The sequence below is a fragment of the Lutjanus erythropterus genome, chromosome 3, assembly GCF_056507025.1.
Source record: "Lutjanus erythropterus isolate fLutEry1 chromosome 3, fLutEry1.hap2, whole genome shotgun sequence".
Taxonomy (NCBI): Eukaryota; Metazoa; Chordata; class Actinopteri; order Lutjaniformes; family Lutjanidae; genus Lutjanus; species Lutjanus erythropterus.
This window is the reverse complement of record NC_139319.1, coordinates 20912035-20927307: the sequence shown is the minus strand read 5'-3', so window position 1 is coordinate 20927307 and position 15273 is coordinate 20912035. Positions and strand designations below refer to the sequence as shown.

General features: G+C 40.3%; 1 protein-coding gene across 1 annotated transcript; it reads left to right on the top strand.

Moving 5' to 3' along the window:
* Window positions 1-1383: 1383 nt before the first annotated feature.
* On the top strand, window positions 1384-13973 carry gpr83 (G protein-coupled receptor 83). Its single transcript, XM_084713020.1, has 4 exons — window positions 1384-1830; window positions 3617-3742; window positions 11326-11459; window positions 12552-13973. Exons 1-4 carry the CDS (start codon window positions 1384-1386, stop codon window positions 13267-13269), a joined length of 1425 nt encoding a protein of 474 aa, XP_084569146.1. The 3' UTR covers window positions 13270-13973.
* The last annotated feature ends 1300 nt before the right edge of the window (window positions 13974-15273 follow it).

Sequence of the window (15273 nt, the reverse complement as noted above, 5' to 3'; positions counted from 1 at the left end):
TCTTGGCTCTGGCATCATGCAAAACACTCACAGATGCACGTTCCTGGCCAGTCAGTCGCCTGGCTGTTTGCACAATATGTTCCACTCCGTGTTTGGTGTGGGCAGAGGATGTGATGTACCGCACAGTGATGATGATCTTTCTTGTTCATAAATTGGAGGGGTGTGGAAAATTGTTTGTTATTAGCATAGGTAACGTCCACTGAACACTGTGTGAAGGCAGGTGTTGTGCTGTGTATAAAAACTCTGGTACATGCACAAGAATTAGAGAGGCAACATGATAAAAGGCGGTAAGAAGAACTAAAGCAGTACTGAAAATCACGTTATTTTTGCAGTGTCAGCAAAAAGATGCAAAGTAATCGAAGTGAGAGAATGAAGAAGTTAAAAAATAAAACTTGAAGAAATTTGACTTAACAGATCTTAAAGGAAAAGCTTTAAAATATTTAGCAAACAGTAGTATCTATTAATTAAGAATTTAGTTATATTTTTTGACTTGCCTGATAACTTCTTATTACATTATGTCAGTTTATGAGCTCCATAGACGTCTTCAAATGATTTGTTCCACCTGACCAACAGTCTAAAACCCCTAAAATATTGAATTTAAGATGATTTAAAATAGATAAAATCTGCAAATTTGTGAAACATGAAATAGATGCGGCACAACTTGCAATGATGTATGATGATAATGATAAGTAATTTAATTGTTAAGAGTTAATGGGAAGAAATTATTCAAACGAGGGCCATCTCCCAGCCTATCTGCTGCACATGTGCGCATTACACAAAACTAAACAAGCTTTTCAGATGGTGAAAACTGACTGGATTTGTATCATCATCAGCTGACCTTTCACCCCTAAACTGAGGTTCAGTTTCAGTGCCATGAATCTTTCTAATACCAATCAGCACCATCATCTTCATCGTCATGACAAACAGCTCTGGTACAGTGTCAGTATGGGAAGAGGTCCAAATTCAGAAGAGAGTCAAAACGAGACATGGACAGAAAAGAAAGATCTGTCCATGTCTCGTTTTGACACAATCAGCCAACAAGGGTGCAAACAATTGGCAAAAACTGCTAATTGAGGTTTTGTTTTGCTTGTATGCTGGATGGATTGATTTGCAGCCACTGCCCAAATACCACCACAACCGACTCTCTCTCTCTCTCTCTCTCTCTCTCTCTCTCTCTCTCTCTCTCTCTCTCCCTTTCTCCCTGTCTCTCTCTCACGCACACGTGTACGCGCGCACGTGCACAGGTTTAAAACCAGCAGCCGCGCGGCAGAGTGTCATCACGCAACTTGTTGCACATGGTTCAGCATCTCCACATCACTTCGGTAGCAGAGGGACCCGCGCACCTGTTCAGTTGGTAAACAGAGGGAATCACAGAGAAATAAAATGAGAGCTGAGTGTGTTTGGTTGACTGTGGTGCTGTGGATGAGCAGCCCGGACAGGACAGCAGCAGCAGCGGGACACAGACTAAACGACTCCTCACTTCTGGCAGAGGGGCTTTTCTCCTACACGGAGCATTTACTGAACGTGTCGGGACAGTTGGACAATCGGACCTCTGGGTTTTTCCTGCTGGACTTTGACGACGGGATGCTGGAGGACTGGCGCTCTCTGGCCAGTAAGAAGCGCCGCGGAGGAGAGTCTCAGGACGGCGGCGTGAAGGCGCTGCTGGTGGCCGCGTACTCTCTGATCATTGTGATCTCTCTGTTTGGGAACACCCTGGTGTGTCATGTGGTGGTGAAAAACAAGCGCACCCAGTCCGCTACCAGCCTGTTTATTCTGAACCTGGCTGTGGCTGACATCTTCATCACTGTGCTCAACACGCCCTTCACTTTGGTAAGACCCCCTGTCACCTTCAGCTCAGCTGACAGGTGTGCACGAGCATCCCTGTGTGTGTGTGTGTGTGTGTGTGTGTGTGTGTGTGTGTGTGTGTGTGTGTGTGTGTGTGTGTGTGTGTGTGTCCATCAGGCTTATTGGACTGAAACAGTCCAACTGGTCAGGAGTTCCCAAACTTTTTTCATATCGACTCCCACAATAGATGCACATTAGAGCACAGACACTCAATTTCGGAGGACACGCTCTTAAGAAATCATGAGTATGTTTCTTTACAACTACAGTTTGTTGATTTATGGCTGGCAAAGTTAAATTAAATGTTTAAACAGGCATATTTGTTTTTTATTAAAATAAGGTTTTTGATATAAAATAACAAAAGGGTATTTTTTTGTCAATTCTAGCTTTGCCACTTTTTTTCTGTACCCCTTTATAAGTGTGGTCTGTTCCTGCACTTCTTACAGTATGAAGTCTTTAGTATAATGTAATGTAGCCTTGTATTGAGGCAGCTGACACCAAAAGATGGCGCCATTTGTGTCTCACAAAGAGAGGGAATGTCTGTGTTTGTGTGGGGGCTTGTTTCCCACCTTTGTTGGGCCAAAATGCTGGACCTCACGACTCTAAAGGGCTGTTTGAGGGTTTCTTATGGTTGTGCATGTTTGTTTCCGTTGTACTATTGCTTTGTCCTGGTGTACTAGTGTAATCAAACAATCAGTCACAGAGGAAGCTGCCACTCATTTTTTTTCTGCTTTTGGCCATAAAAGAAAAAAAATAAGGGATAATGTGCAGTGAGCAGGTCATGATCGCAAAATAAACCCAGACAGGATGATACACAGCACCGGGGTCTTGAATCATCCTGAAGGGATTTATTTCACAATAATGACATGCTCGCTGTACATTATCCTGCTTATTACACTGTTACTTACAAAAAAGAATAACTTGACACAATATATTGATCTAAAAATTATTTTGTTGATTTTAAAATGAATTTGAGACCACCTCTGTAGCAACGATCTGTCCTTTATAGCAACAGTCTGCTATACAGAAATAACAGACCTTAGAATGTTGTGATTGACCAATCAGAATCAATTATTTAACAAAGCCATGAAATAACTGTAAATAAAGTAGAGTTTCCTTTAAATAGATCCTACGAACCCACATAAAAATGGCTTTACAACAAGAACAAAAGAATAAAATTTGGTTCACCAATAACTGTCAAGGATCGTTGATGACTGAATATAAATAAAACACATAGAATCAGATATTATGTTGATTGCACCTGTGAGTAGCCTTTTCCCTACACAAGACAGTAATAGATATCTTATCTTATCTTATCTTATCTTATCTTATCTTATCTTATCTTAAGACTTGGTTTAGGCATTAGAATTTGGTTTATGTTAAGATAAGGGTAAGGATTAGGCACTTAAGTTGTGATTGATTATGTCAATTACTGGTCTCCATGGATATAATAACACAAGTCTGACTGTATGTGTGAGTGTGGAGAGAGAGAGAGGCTAATGAATTACTTATCCATATCTGTATCTATTCCCTGTGTTTATGACTTAGGCCTGTTTGAAACAAAAAACACATATTCCCACCCCCAATTAGATATTAATTTAGAGACACACAGCTTCACTTTGCCTTTGATCACTTGTTTTAGGGGTCAAAAAACTATCATCAAATCCCTGAATGTGACTGTCAGTTAATGTCATATCTTGATGGATGAGGCTGGTCAAGTGATGTACTGTGTGTGTGTGTGTGTGTGTGTGTGTGTGTGTGTGTGTTCCCTCAGGTCCGATTCGTGAACAGCACCTGGGTGTTTGGGAGGTCGATGTGTCACATCAGTCGTTTCGTACAATACTGCTCCCTGCACGTCTCCACTCTCACCCTCACTGCCATCGCACTGGACCGACGACAGGTTTGTCTGTATCAAAGGATGAAGCAGTGATGGTTTTCTAAGCTCAGGGAGCATCACCGCTTCATAGATTTTTTTTTTTTACGCTTACCGCGTGTGACGTACGGAACAGGATGCTATGAAGCTGTGATATGAATGTGAAAGTTTTGGTCAGAAGGTGTGATGCCAATATCCTGGAAATAAAATAGTGTCTGGACAAATGCTGTGACAAATTTTCAAATTGTAGGAGGTGCAATATTTCTTAAAGGCAAACTGTGTGTTAAAATGTTAAATTAATGAATGTCATGAGGCAGAGATGTCCTGTCATATTAATCAGATTCTACAGAGTTAAAAAACATCTTTATTTGGTACAAATTCCTGTAAAAAAAATCATGCCATAGTCATTTTAACATGTGTTTCAATCAAAATAAAAATAATGATGTAAAAATTTGCATCACCTCTAATATAGCAAATCATTTTGCAATTGCAATATCAGTAAAAAATATATATCAATATCAGCCAAAATAATATTTTGTCAAATACTTAAAATTTGAGGTACTTTTTACTTTTCGTGTATGTTTTCGTGCAAGTGTCAGTGATAAAATGCATTGTTCTCTTTATTCTTGTTACTCGCATCGGAGCGAACAGCTGCCACAGGATGAGAAATTAACTCATGAAAATGTGAACACCTACCAGCCACTGACAGATAAATATTCAAATTCAGCTTCATCATCATCATTTCGTGTCTGCAATCTACCAGTCACTTTTATATTTCACCAGCATTTTGGCAGCTGATTCTAATTTCCCACCATGAATGTGGTTTAATTAAGCACAGGTGCACTGCTGGAGCACACTGGAGCAATCCTCTGACATTTCTTTTCTCGCAGTGAGAAATAAAATAAATAAAATATTGGCGGTTCGCATAATGATGATTTATTTTTTAAGGGAGTGACGATGCCATCATCACTAAAGTGTATGGACAGATCAGACAGAGTGAGAGGCGTCCTTTCAATAGTATTGATGAGTGTGATGCAGACTGACAGAGAAAGACATATGGAGCGCTTCTGTGGTCTGACAGCTGCATAATATTCCCAACATGATGAAAGTTTGATGAAGTCAGTTAAACATATGATGACCTTCTGTCACAGAACTGTATGTTCAAATGGATTCAGTGTGGAAAGAGAGCGTGTGATGCGATGCAAAGTCTGATGCTCGCATGCAGTTATGGCTTGATTCCACTGCATCTAGTTACGGCTGTGCCACGTCCACCAGAGCTAATTGCGGCCATTCTGCACAGTGTTTGTGACACCACCAGAAGCGCCACAGTGTGTCCCAGAAGTGGCTCTCTGCTCTGCTCTGCTCCACAGAGAATATGCCCTAAATCTATTTTTGATGAGTGACGTGTCAAGCTGCACAAAACAGAGTGAGCGAGCAGGTAGTCAGTCACAGAAACAGCAGAGAGAATCTTTTCCAAATAAAACACTATGTACAGACTCATGATCATATAAACAGACAAAAAAATTAAAGTATTTAACTTTGCAGCCTCACAGAAGGACAAAAAGAAAGGAAAAATGACCAAATTATCAAAATCTGAGTAAGTCAGACATAATCAGGAAGGCAAAATGCTCCGCTTCTGGAAAACCTCTGGTGAGGTCACAGACACAGCATGCCCTCTTGAATCAAGGCATTATGGTCTACTATGGTTTTCCTCTAAATAGCACGATAATTTTCAAAATGAACACCATTGTATTCGAGACGACTTCACTGAGCAACTGAGACCATTGATTGATAAGGAAACGGTTCAGTTAAGTGAGGAACAGGGTCGTTTTGCCATGAGAGTACGTACAATCACTTCTTTTTGCCACCAGTGGAGCCGCCCCCTACTGGCCATTAGAAAGAATGCAAATTTAATGCACGTCAGTATTGGTTTCACTTCTCAGACCCAGAAGCTCCAGACCCGCTATTTAAAATATAGTCTACGAGTAGACCTGTACGACACGTCTTCTCTGCTTCACATGACTGTGTCGATGATAATATTACTGATTTGGTTTGTCTAATGAAAATCACAAATGTAAATCAACTTTGCCTCTTCCAATCCATGAAATGAGAGATATATAATTCTGTTACCTCTTGCGTTTTCCTGTTTTCTTGTTGGGCAATAGTTCACCCAAAAATGAAATTTCACTCAATATCTACTCATCCCTGTGCTGATGTGAGGATGGGTGAAGATCTCCAGTTCACAAAACACTCCTGGAGAACCGAAAACAGCGTTGCAGCCAGATCCAGTACAATTGAAGTGAGCGGTGACCAGTTTTAAAATGTAAAAAAAGAACACACACAAAAAAGTATGCCTCCATACTGCTCGTGTAATGTAATCCAAGTGTCCGTAAGCCACGACATTAAAAATTGACCCAAAAAGACGCCATTTACACCACATTTTTAGCCTAAATGTCAACTGCAGCCTCTCAGACTGGATCCGGACACTTGGATTACACCACATGAGCAGTATGGAGACATTTTGTGTTCTTTTTTAACATTTTAAAACTGGTCACCGCTCACTTCAATTGTACTGGATTTGGCTGCAACACTCTTTTCCGCTGAAGCTCTTGGAGTGTTTTGTGAACTGGAGATCTTCACCCATCCTCACATCAGCACAGGGGTGAGTAGATATTGAGTGAAGTTTCATTTTTGAGTGATGTATTGCTTTAACTGTACCTTTACATCCTGTGTTCTGAATAGTGCCTCTTACCAGTCCCAGTGTGGCGCTGCCTCATAGTTCCAGATTGAGAACCACTGGACTAAACTATGAAACTGCACATACATATTTAAAACTAGCTGCTCATGTACTGATGCATCAGTAACAATCTAATATTGTTATAAACGATCTATCGGTCAAAAGGGTACATAATAAAAATGAGTCATTGATCCTGGCACTGCACTAATTGTTTAAACAAAAGAGCCATTAACAGTTTATTCAGGGTTCACTGACACCGATGAGTGACACCAAGGATCTGTCTCACCCAATCACACTCCAGCACAGTGTTTCCTCTCAGACTGTCAGGAAATGTGTTGTTAGTGCCTTCCTTTACATATCGTCAATAAATAAATAATAAATGAGAACATACTCTCTATTATTATTCTGATCCCATATAAGAAGATTACTCTGTGTTGGCCACAGTACAAAAACACAGTGAAGTGAAAACAAGTGACAAACAAAGTTGCTATTATTTAATATATTTTCTATGAATCTCTGAAAATACTAAGAATGGTGGCTCGGCTAGGCTCCAGTTATTAATAATGAGTGAAATTTTATTTTTATTCTGCTCTGCTGTATAATAAAAAAACATTTCCTGCTGCCTTCATAACACAAAACAATCTTTCACACATTTCATGTGTAATTACTGCCTGTTATCTAAAAGGAAATAGAATTTTGTTCCAATAAACCACTTAACGACTAAAAACAAACCATTAAAAATGAGCTGTTTGAAGGTGTGTTTGTTTATTTTTATTTTAAGATAAAAAAAAGGACAGAGGTCTTCAAGCATTTCATAAATCCTTGAAGAGCACTTTCTTCTAAAAGAGGTCCCTTGTAAGACTAAGGGTACCATTAAGAACCCTTTTCATCCAAAGAAGAGGAAAAGGCAAACCCTTTCTTCAAAAAAGGGTCCTTCAGAAGCAAATGATTCTGGGTAGAACTTCAGCCCCTCAGGACAAACCCTTTTAGAACCCTTATTTCTAAGAGTGTTTTATGAAGAAGAAGAAGAAGACCAAGAAGAAAACAAGACCAAGAAGGGCAACAAGAAAAAACTGCTTTATTAGCAGCAAACAATGTAATTAATCCTCCTGTGGGAAATTAAATCAAGTGTTTGATGCCTGGGGAACTGAGAGTCAGTTTAGAATATATTTGAATTAAGTGTGTTTGTTTTTATGAAAAGAAATGAAAATTGGAACCTGTTGCATCCAATTTGCATTCTGACCAAAGAGGAGGACGTCAAATCCCTCAAACAAGCTGGTCTGGATCGGGCTCTGGGTGTGTTTTTGTTGACTGAAAATGTCTGACAAAGGAGCCTGTTGTTCACCAATGATTTTAGCCAGTAGCCACCTGGTTTTATTGTTAATATACACAGCATTAATGACTGATTTAATTTTGCGACTTAACCCTTGTTAAAGTTCACCTTATTAGAAAGTGGCCACATACATCCAAGTGTGGCCAGACAGTTCTCCATTACTTTGCACTGGACCAATAAAAATAAGATATAGGGGGAGTATATAGGTGACAATTCTGATACAGACCAAATAGATGACTGATGTGAGATAAACTGATGATCTGAAGGTAGCAATGAAACTGTGAATCAAACAGACTTCCCTCCTCTCCTCCTCTCATCATAGCTGTGCTTACAGTATCACACAGTGAAGGTACCTGCGAGTACTGTGCAGGTTACAAGCTGTAATCTTATCTTACAGCTGGGTGTGAAATTGTTTATCGATTTTCCCAACATGAGTTTGAACAATTTAGAGCTGCACAGTGAAAGCCTCCAATGCAAAACACCCATTATCATCATTGAACACAGGGTGCTCTACAGTGAAACTGGGCTTTTAGACCCCCATGAATCATCATTTTGTCTCACTGCTGCAGGTGTTGTGCTGCATGGCTGTACATTATTTGGGAAGAGAAAGAAAAGCATTAAATTGTGGCAATGCCTATGAATAATGTGCATCTTAACCAAGTAGTGTATATGCTGAAGCTTCAGCAGTCATTAATGGATCTATAAAAGCTGGTCTCAGACAAATTATCTTTGCTCTTTCCTCCTTCAGCCTGCATCTGCTCCTTTTAGTTTTGGTCAATGTAGATTTTTATTTAGCCTGCTAATGTACCAGAAAGTCCAGAAAGCTTCACAGCTAGCATCAGTGAAAAATGAACAGATGGTGAGACAGAATGTACGCAAATCACAAACTGTTTCAATTACGTTGGGTGATGGGTGTGTGTCCATACATCATTTTGCCCTGGTAGAAAAGCACAGGCAGGCACTGGGGAGCACTGATATGAAGCGCTTGAGTAATGAGAGAGAAATTATACTATACATCTTACACTATATTCGACTCACTGCCGCCATCTGCATTTGTTTGTTGGTTTTACGTTTTTTTGTATTTGGGTTGTCTATCCATCCATCCATCTGTTACATTTTCCGGAACACAGTATTTTAAGAAATGAAGAAAATTTTGACAGAATTTCTTCAAAGTTAAAAATCAAAGACCATGTTAATTAATCAGAGCACTCACATAAGAACAATGTACTAGCAGAACCCTAAATATTTTTCTGAACTTCTGAATGATTCTCTTTCACTCAAATACTAGACATGTCCCTATGCAAACCTACACTCAAGCAGTTATACTTGCAACTCCCATAGCATAAGTGTACTGTCTCAACAAACTTGGGTCAAACTCTTAATGGAAATTCCGATGACCACTGTGACCTCTGCTGTTGGTGGAAATTTCTTTGAACCATTTTTATTCCTATGATTCGTGTCTCTACATGCGTCATCTCTTTCCAGTATCTTCTTTTCTGTCTGCATGACTTAATGATTTATTGTGAGGGCAGAGTTTGATTTGCCACAGCCTTAACCCTCAGTAGCCAGTATCAGCTGTGGAGCTAAAAAATATTCTTTTTCAATTATGTTACAGTCTACAACCTTAAACTCTAAGGTAACTTCTCTTATGTGAATTACTAAAAATACATTTTTTTTCAGTTTGGCAACAAAGTAACATCAAGGTTACCAGTCTGTTCTCTGAGATCCTTGAATTCTAGACAGCAAACAACCCTGAACTTGACACAGTTGGATCTGGTGGGTGTTACATAATTCTGAGCTGAAAGCAGACTTTACTGCAAAAAGACTGAAAAAGTCAGATTTTGGAGATGAATGTTGAGGCATCTCTCGATTGTGGATTCTACCTATTCCTCTTCAGGTCTACTGTGTGCTTCTGCAACGCAAAGGACCATCAGTATATGATACATGTAGCTCTAAATGCCAAATACTTGCCAGGACATTAGCAGACTTCTCTTTCAGCTGGGTTTATCTTCCATCAAGAAGCCCACGGTGATTATAACAAGCAAATTCTCTCCGTGCACATGGGCAAATGACCATTTGTTTTTATAGGTTCCATTTTGTCAAATTAAATTGCTTCGTTAGCTTGTTATTTCTCAGCAGCTGCAAAACAAACAGATGTCAAACAAAAAGTAAGCAAGATACCAACAAAGGCAAAGTGAAACCTGAGCAGGATTGATTTCAAGTTTCTTTCATTCTCTTTGAAAGCCACGTGGGCTGGTGTCCCAGTACATTTCAGGACTTCTCTGCCCCTACTCCAACTATATCCTCAGTACAATTGTCTTTAAAGTGTTCTCGGCCAGTGGGTACGGGAAATCAGCCTCTACTCACGCTTTTAAGACAAATCTCAAGATGTGTGTGTTTTTAATGGCCCTCGGTTGCTCTTAGTGGTTTTTAGCATTTCCATATTCTAGCAACTAGCAAATTGATTTTCCAAATTTTATTCTGTTTCTGTTTTACACTGCACTCATATTTTGATATTGCCTTGTATTTTACCATCACCATTTATTGGCATTTATTGCCTTTTTACTATCATTTATGTATTTTTTTCTACTGATATAGCAAAAGACTAAACTACCCACTGTACATGAAGTAGTTAAAATGAACATTTGTCAGCATTTTACTGCTAATAATTCTGCACTTTTGTTTTACATTTTAATGAATGCAGTGTTCTTTGAATACTTCTCCCATGACTTGCTCTTAATTACTTACATGACATACATGTCTTCACACTCCTACATGTCTCCTGCATGCATTTGTAAAGAAAATATATTCATAGTTTGCAAAAATGAAGGCATCTGGATAAGAAAAACAGGCAAAGAAAAAAATCATTTAAGTAAAATGTTGTTTTTGTCAGTTTTAACTGTTTTAATATCTCACCTTAATGTGTGGAGAAAGCCAGTCCAGCTTACAGCAGTTGTTTTGTGAAACAGTTCGAAAATAGACGAGATTTTTTTCAATGCATTCAAAGGAATGTGAAGCAGTCAGTAGACTGAGTGTTAGTCAATGACACTCAGGGTCCTGAGAGTCTGTGCAGTTGGTTCAACAGGGATATTGTGTTTCCTCTTTGACCCCTCTGATCGTCACTAAGTAGAACTTGCAGTAGAAAAACATATTAAGAACTTCCTCCTTGGTATTTTATATTTTGTCATGTTATATAACAGAATACCGCTGGTCTGAGAACAGATATGGGGCACACAAATGAGCAAGAAGTTAGTAAACAGTGATACAAAAATGGTATGCTGTTTTCGACCGGCCGCAGTAAATAATAAAGCCTGATATTAACACTCTGCTTCGCGTGGCTCCAGAGTGTTATTTCTTGGGCGCTGGTGGATTTATTGGCTTTATAATTGGATATGAGTCATTTCAGAATGTGTGATGGTCCATTGATGAACGGAGACCGTTCGCCCACGATGAATTCAGAGATGTGGATGGATTATGTTTGTTATGTATTGAACCATTGAGTGTGTGTGTTTACGCTGGCTTTGATCTGTGTGTTTTCAGGTGATTTTACATCCTTTGAGACCTCGGATGTCGCCAGCTCAAGGTGGTGTTTGGGTCGCTGTTATCTGGATTATGGCCAGCTGCTTCTCACTCCCACATGCAATCTACCAGAAACTCCTGACTTTTACATACAGGTAAAATCATACACACACTTGTGTATTTCAGTGAGGGGAAATCAACTTTAAGTAGGAGTAGGTAGGTGGAACATTGATTCTGACAAGCTACTCATTTGGTATTGATTCCTTTAAGAAAAATAGAGATAATAACACTATTAGAATATAAAACGTGGGTAGCTGCATCACATCCAAACTAGGGTTGAAAATTTGAACAAATTTCCTTAAAGCGATAGTTCACCCAGAAATGAAATTTCACTCAATATCCACTCACCCCTGTGCTGATGTGAGGATGGGTGAAGATCTCCAGTTCACAAAACACTTCCAGAGCTTCAGTGGAAAACAGCGTTGCAGCCAAATCCAGTACAATTGAAGTGATTGGTGACCACTTTTAAAATGTAAAAAAAACCCACAAGATGTCTCCATACTGCTCGTGTGGTGTAATCCAAGTGTCCGTAAGCCGCAACATTAAAATCTGACCCAAAAAGACGCCATTTACACCATGTTTTTAGTCTAAATGTCAATGCTTTAATTGATCATTGGTAACATTAACAATCAATCAAGTTTTTAATTAGCTATCTCTGCTGCTGCATAAACACGTTACATAAACAGGAACTTTTTATTTCTTTTCTGTGGCAGCAAACACATCACACAGCATTTCAGTAACTGTTACAGCTGATCTACACGCTTCCCTTCTTTAGTCAACTTAACACAGCCTCGATGTCAGCGTCTATAGTGGTCACTATTGTTGACAGTGTTGTTCGCCCCTCCCCATGGAGCTGATTGACTAATCATTTCTCCATCCACGGTGCTCATTGATCGTTTATTGTTTAAATCCAGAAATTGCTGTTGCATGTCATGATTCCAGACCAGAGAATCAATGAACTCAGTGGAGGAGGTGGATTCAAAGGTCTGCACCCAGACAACCAGGGTCCCTAATTGGTATCATTGGTGTTGTGTTTACCCTACTATTTAATGTCAATATGGCTGCCATGAAAAAGGTCTATGTTTCTACAGGCTGACATTTATGTTTGACCTCACTCTCATCTTCCTCCCTCTCAGTTAATTAATCTGTCTTCCTTGCCCCATCTGTGCTGTAATTGTCTTCACCAGTAAGGAAAAGGAGCGCAGCCTTTGTGTCCCAGATTTTCCAGAGCCATCAGACGTCTACTGGCAGTATATCGACCTCCTGACCTTCATATTACTTTACATGCTGCCCCTCCTCATCATCACCGCCTCCTACACCACAGTGGCCTGCCGGCTGTGGCGCCACAACGCCATTGGTGACACCACAACAGCTCAGCACGCCGCCCAGAGAAGAAAACGCCGGCGGACGTTGGCCATGTTGCTTCTGGTGGTCGGGGTGTTTGCTGTCTGCTGGTTCCCGCTCAATTGCTACGTGGTGCTGCTGTCCAGCCAGGCGATCCACTCCTCCAACGCCCTTTATTTCTGCTTTCACTGGCTGGCCATGAGCTCCACCTGCTACAACCCTTTCATCTACTGCTGTCTGAACCCCACGTTCCGCCAGGAGCTCAGGCTCCTCTTCGACATGTGCAGGAGGAAACGGAACGCAGCGGTCGGGATGGAGCCGGAGCTGCGCCCCGCAGCCGCTGCAGCTCCTCGTCACAGGGTCGCCTGGCCCGACAACCACGAGTCCTCGAGGCCGAGGCACGCTTTGTCCCAACCGGGCCAGTCATCCTCTCAGCAAAGTCAGGCCTCATCCAGTCAGTCCCACAACCTCAAAGACACACATGTTCTCTTCACAGCCAGGCAGGCCCTCACAGGAAGAACTGACATCCTCTCAGTGGAGCCCATTGTGGCTGTGAGCTGACTGGAAACAGCTGCTGCACGATTTCTAATCTAGTTTCAGGATTTCGAGATTTCATCTTGTTCAAAAGAGGGCAGGAAATTGGAAAATCTCAGAGACATATGGCCGGCCTCTCCACAGGTTTCAATAGCATCGGAACGAGACGTGGGGTTTGTGATGGATTTAAACTGAGGAGAGTGATTTCCCAGTGCTCTTATCCAGCCTTTTTCCTGTCCATACTGCAGCCTTTAAATAGTGACAAAAAAGCAGCTGTTCGAGAGTTTCATCTTGATCATATGGTACAGTGTGGCTCAGCTGCAGATGGAGTCTCTTTCCATGTGTTTTTTGTACACTTCTGACTTCTCCTCCATGTTGGCCTGACAGTTTAGATTAAAAGCTCTGATCCTGAAAAGAGCACTTGAAAAAACAACCTCACCACAAGGTCCAAGAAGTTCTGGAGCTTTCAATCAGTTTTTAAAAATGATCTTGATACTGTTGCAGCATTACCATTATGATGTATAAAACAATGTGCTTATGTGATGGACACATTGTTAAGGATGCAAATTGTTGCAAACTGGTCTCATTCATTATGCTACATAATGTTGATTGACATTTCTTAATATTCCTGTCAAAAATGTTCACTGGGCTACAAAACAGAATCTGATGTACATTTTTTGTCCAAAATCATCTTGTGAAATATCAAAAATTGTTCATGTTCTGATATATATACTATTTTGGTCTGTCTGTGTCCTTTCTTTCAGCAGCCTTCACAGGCTGGCAGGATAGCAACACAGTTTGTTCACCCCCTAAAATCTCCCTGAAGCTGTAATAAAAAAAATAGCTCTCACTTTTGACAGGATCAGAAAAGGTTTCACTGTACAACTTTGATTTATCATTCTGGCACAATCTCAGTGGGTACATGGCCATGCTGAGAATGAAATCATGTTCACACTGACCCACAGACCGCTTCAGACCTGTCCTGCTGGTCATGCTTTTTTTTTTTTTACCCCTTCTTAATACATAACCAGAGGGTTTATAGAATATGCACAAGGATAAAAATGCACAGATAAAGTATTAAAGCAGTGTAGGTGATTTATCCTCCTCATAATAATCTCACTATTCACAATAATATTCTGTACTGTTGATTCTCTCAGCTGGTTTAAAGGCTCCTTTTCACTGTGTGATTTTGGGCTGTTTGAGACAAAAGTTGACAGTCATGAAAAACACAGAATGGTGGTCCCAGTTCACACTGTGAAACAGATCACAGTCATATGTCACATGTTTCACAAACCTCAGCAAAAATTCCAGAACTAGGCAAAGCTGGTGAACATGATTAAAAATTCTGCAATTCCTGTTTTTCACCTCATGTGTTTTCAGGGATACATTTTAGTGAACTGTTTAACTATAAATTGAGAAAGTTTAAAATCAGGGCACCCTTTTTTCCCGGTTGAAAACTGACCAAGCACTGCTGTAAATTGCATGTGTCACTAAATTGCTTGGATTAGATGTAGATCTATCCAATTGCATCCACAGGCATTTTGGTCTGCACCCATTATAAAGGCACTGAATACAAGTATTTATCCACACTTTTTTTCTTCTCTGGTTTGTGATCCCACAGACTCTTCACTTTACCCAGCAGCTGGGAAGTGAGACATGGGAACCTCTTGAGCTTCTTCTGCAGTGTTCATTCATAGACAAACTGTATATTTATTGCCACTAGACAACTTCAGTGCTAAACTTTCCTGCTGCTCTAATCACCAACCTGCCTGCTCTGAGCACAACCACCAGCACTCTTTTCTTTTCTTTCTTTTGGTCAACCACACATATTGCATGCATGCACACACACACACACACACACACACACACACACACTGCTGTGCTTATGTGGCAATCATATGCATTGTGTTGATGGAAAATATATCAGGCATTTTCGCATATATGGAAGGAAAAATGCAGACTGAAAGTTTGGATGCTTGTTGTCACGCAAGCATGTTGCTGATGTGCAGCCTAGACAAGGAGTAAAATATG

Bases quoted from the DNA above. Each gene is read 5' to 3' on its own strand.
- gpr83 (XM_084713020.1), top strand. From the start codon at position 1,384: ATGAGAGCTGAGTGTGTTTGGTTGACTGTGGTGCTGTGGATGAGCAGC. The intron at 1,831-3,616 runs GTAAGACCCCCT...GTGTTCCCTCAG, and splicing joins TCAACACGCCCTTCACTTTG to GTCCGATTCGTGAACAGCAC. The intron at 11,460-12,551 runs GTAAAATCATAC...TGTCTTCACCAG, and splicing joins CTCCTGACTTTTACATACAG to TAAGGAAAAGGAGCGCAGCC.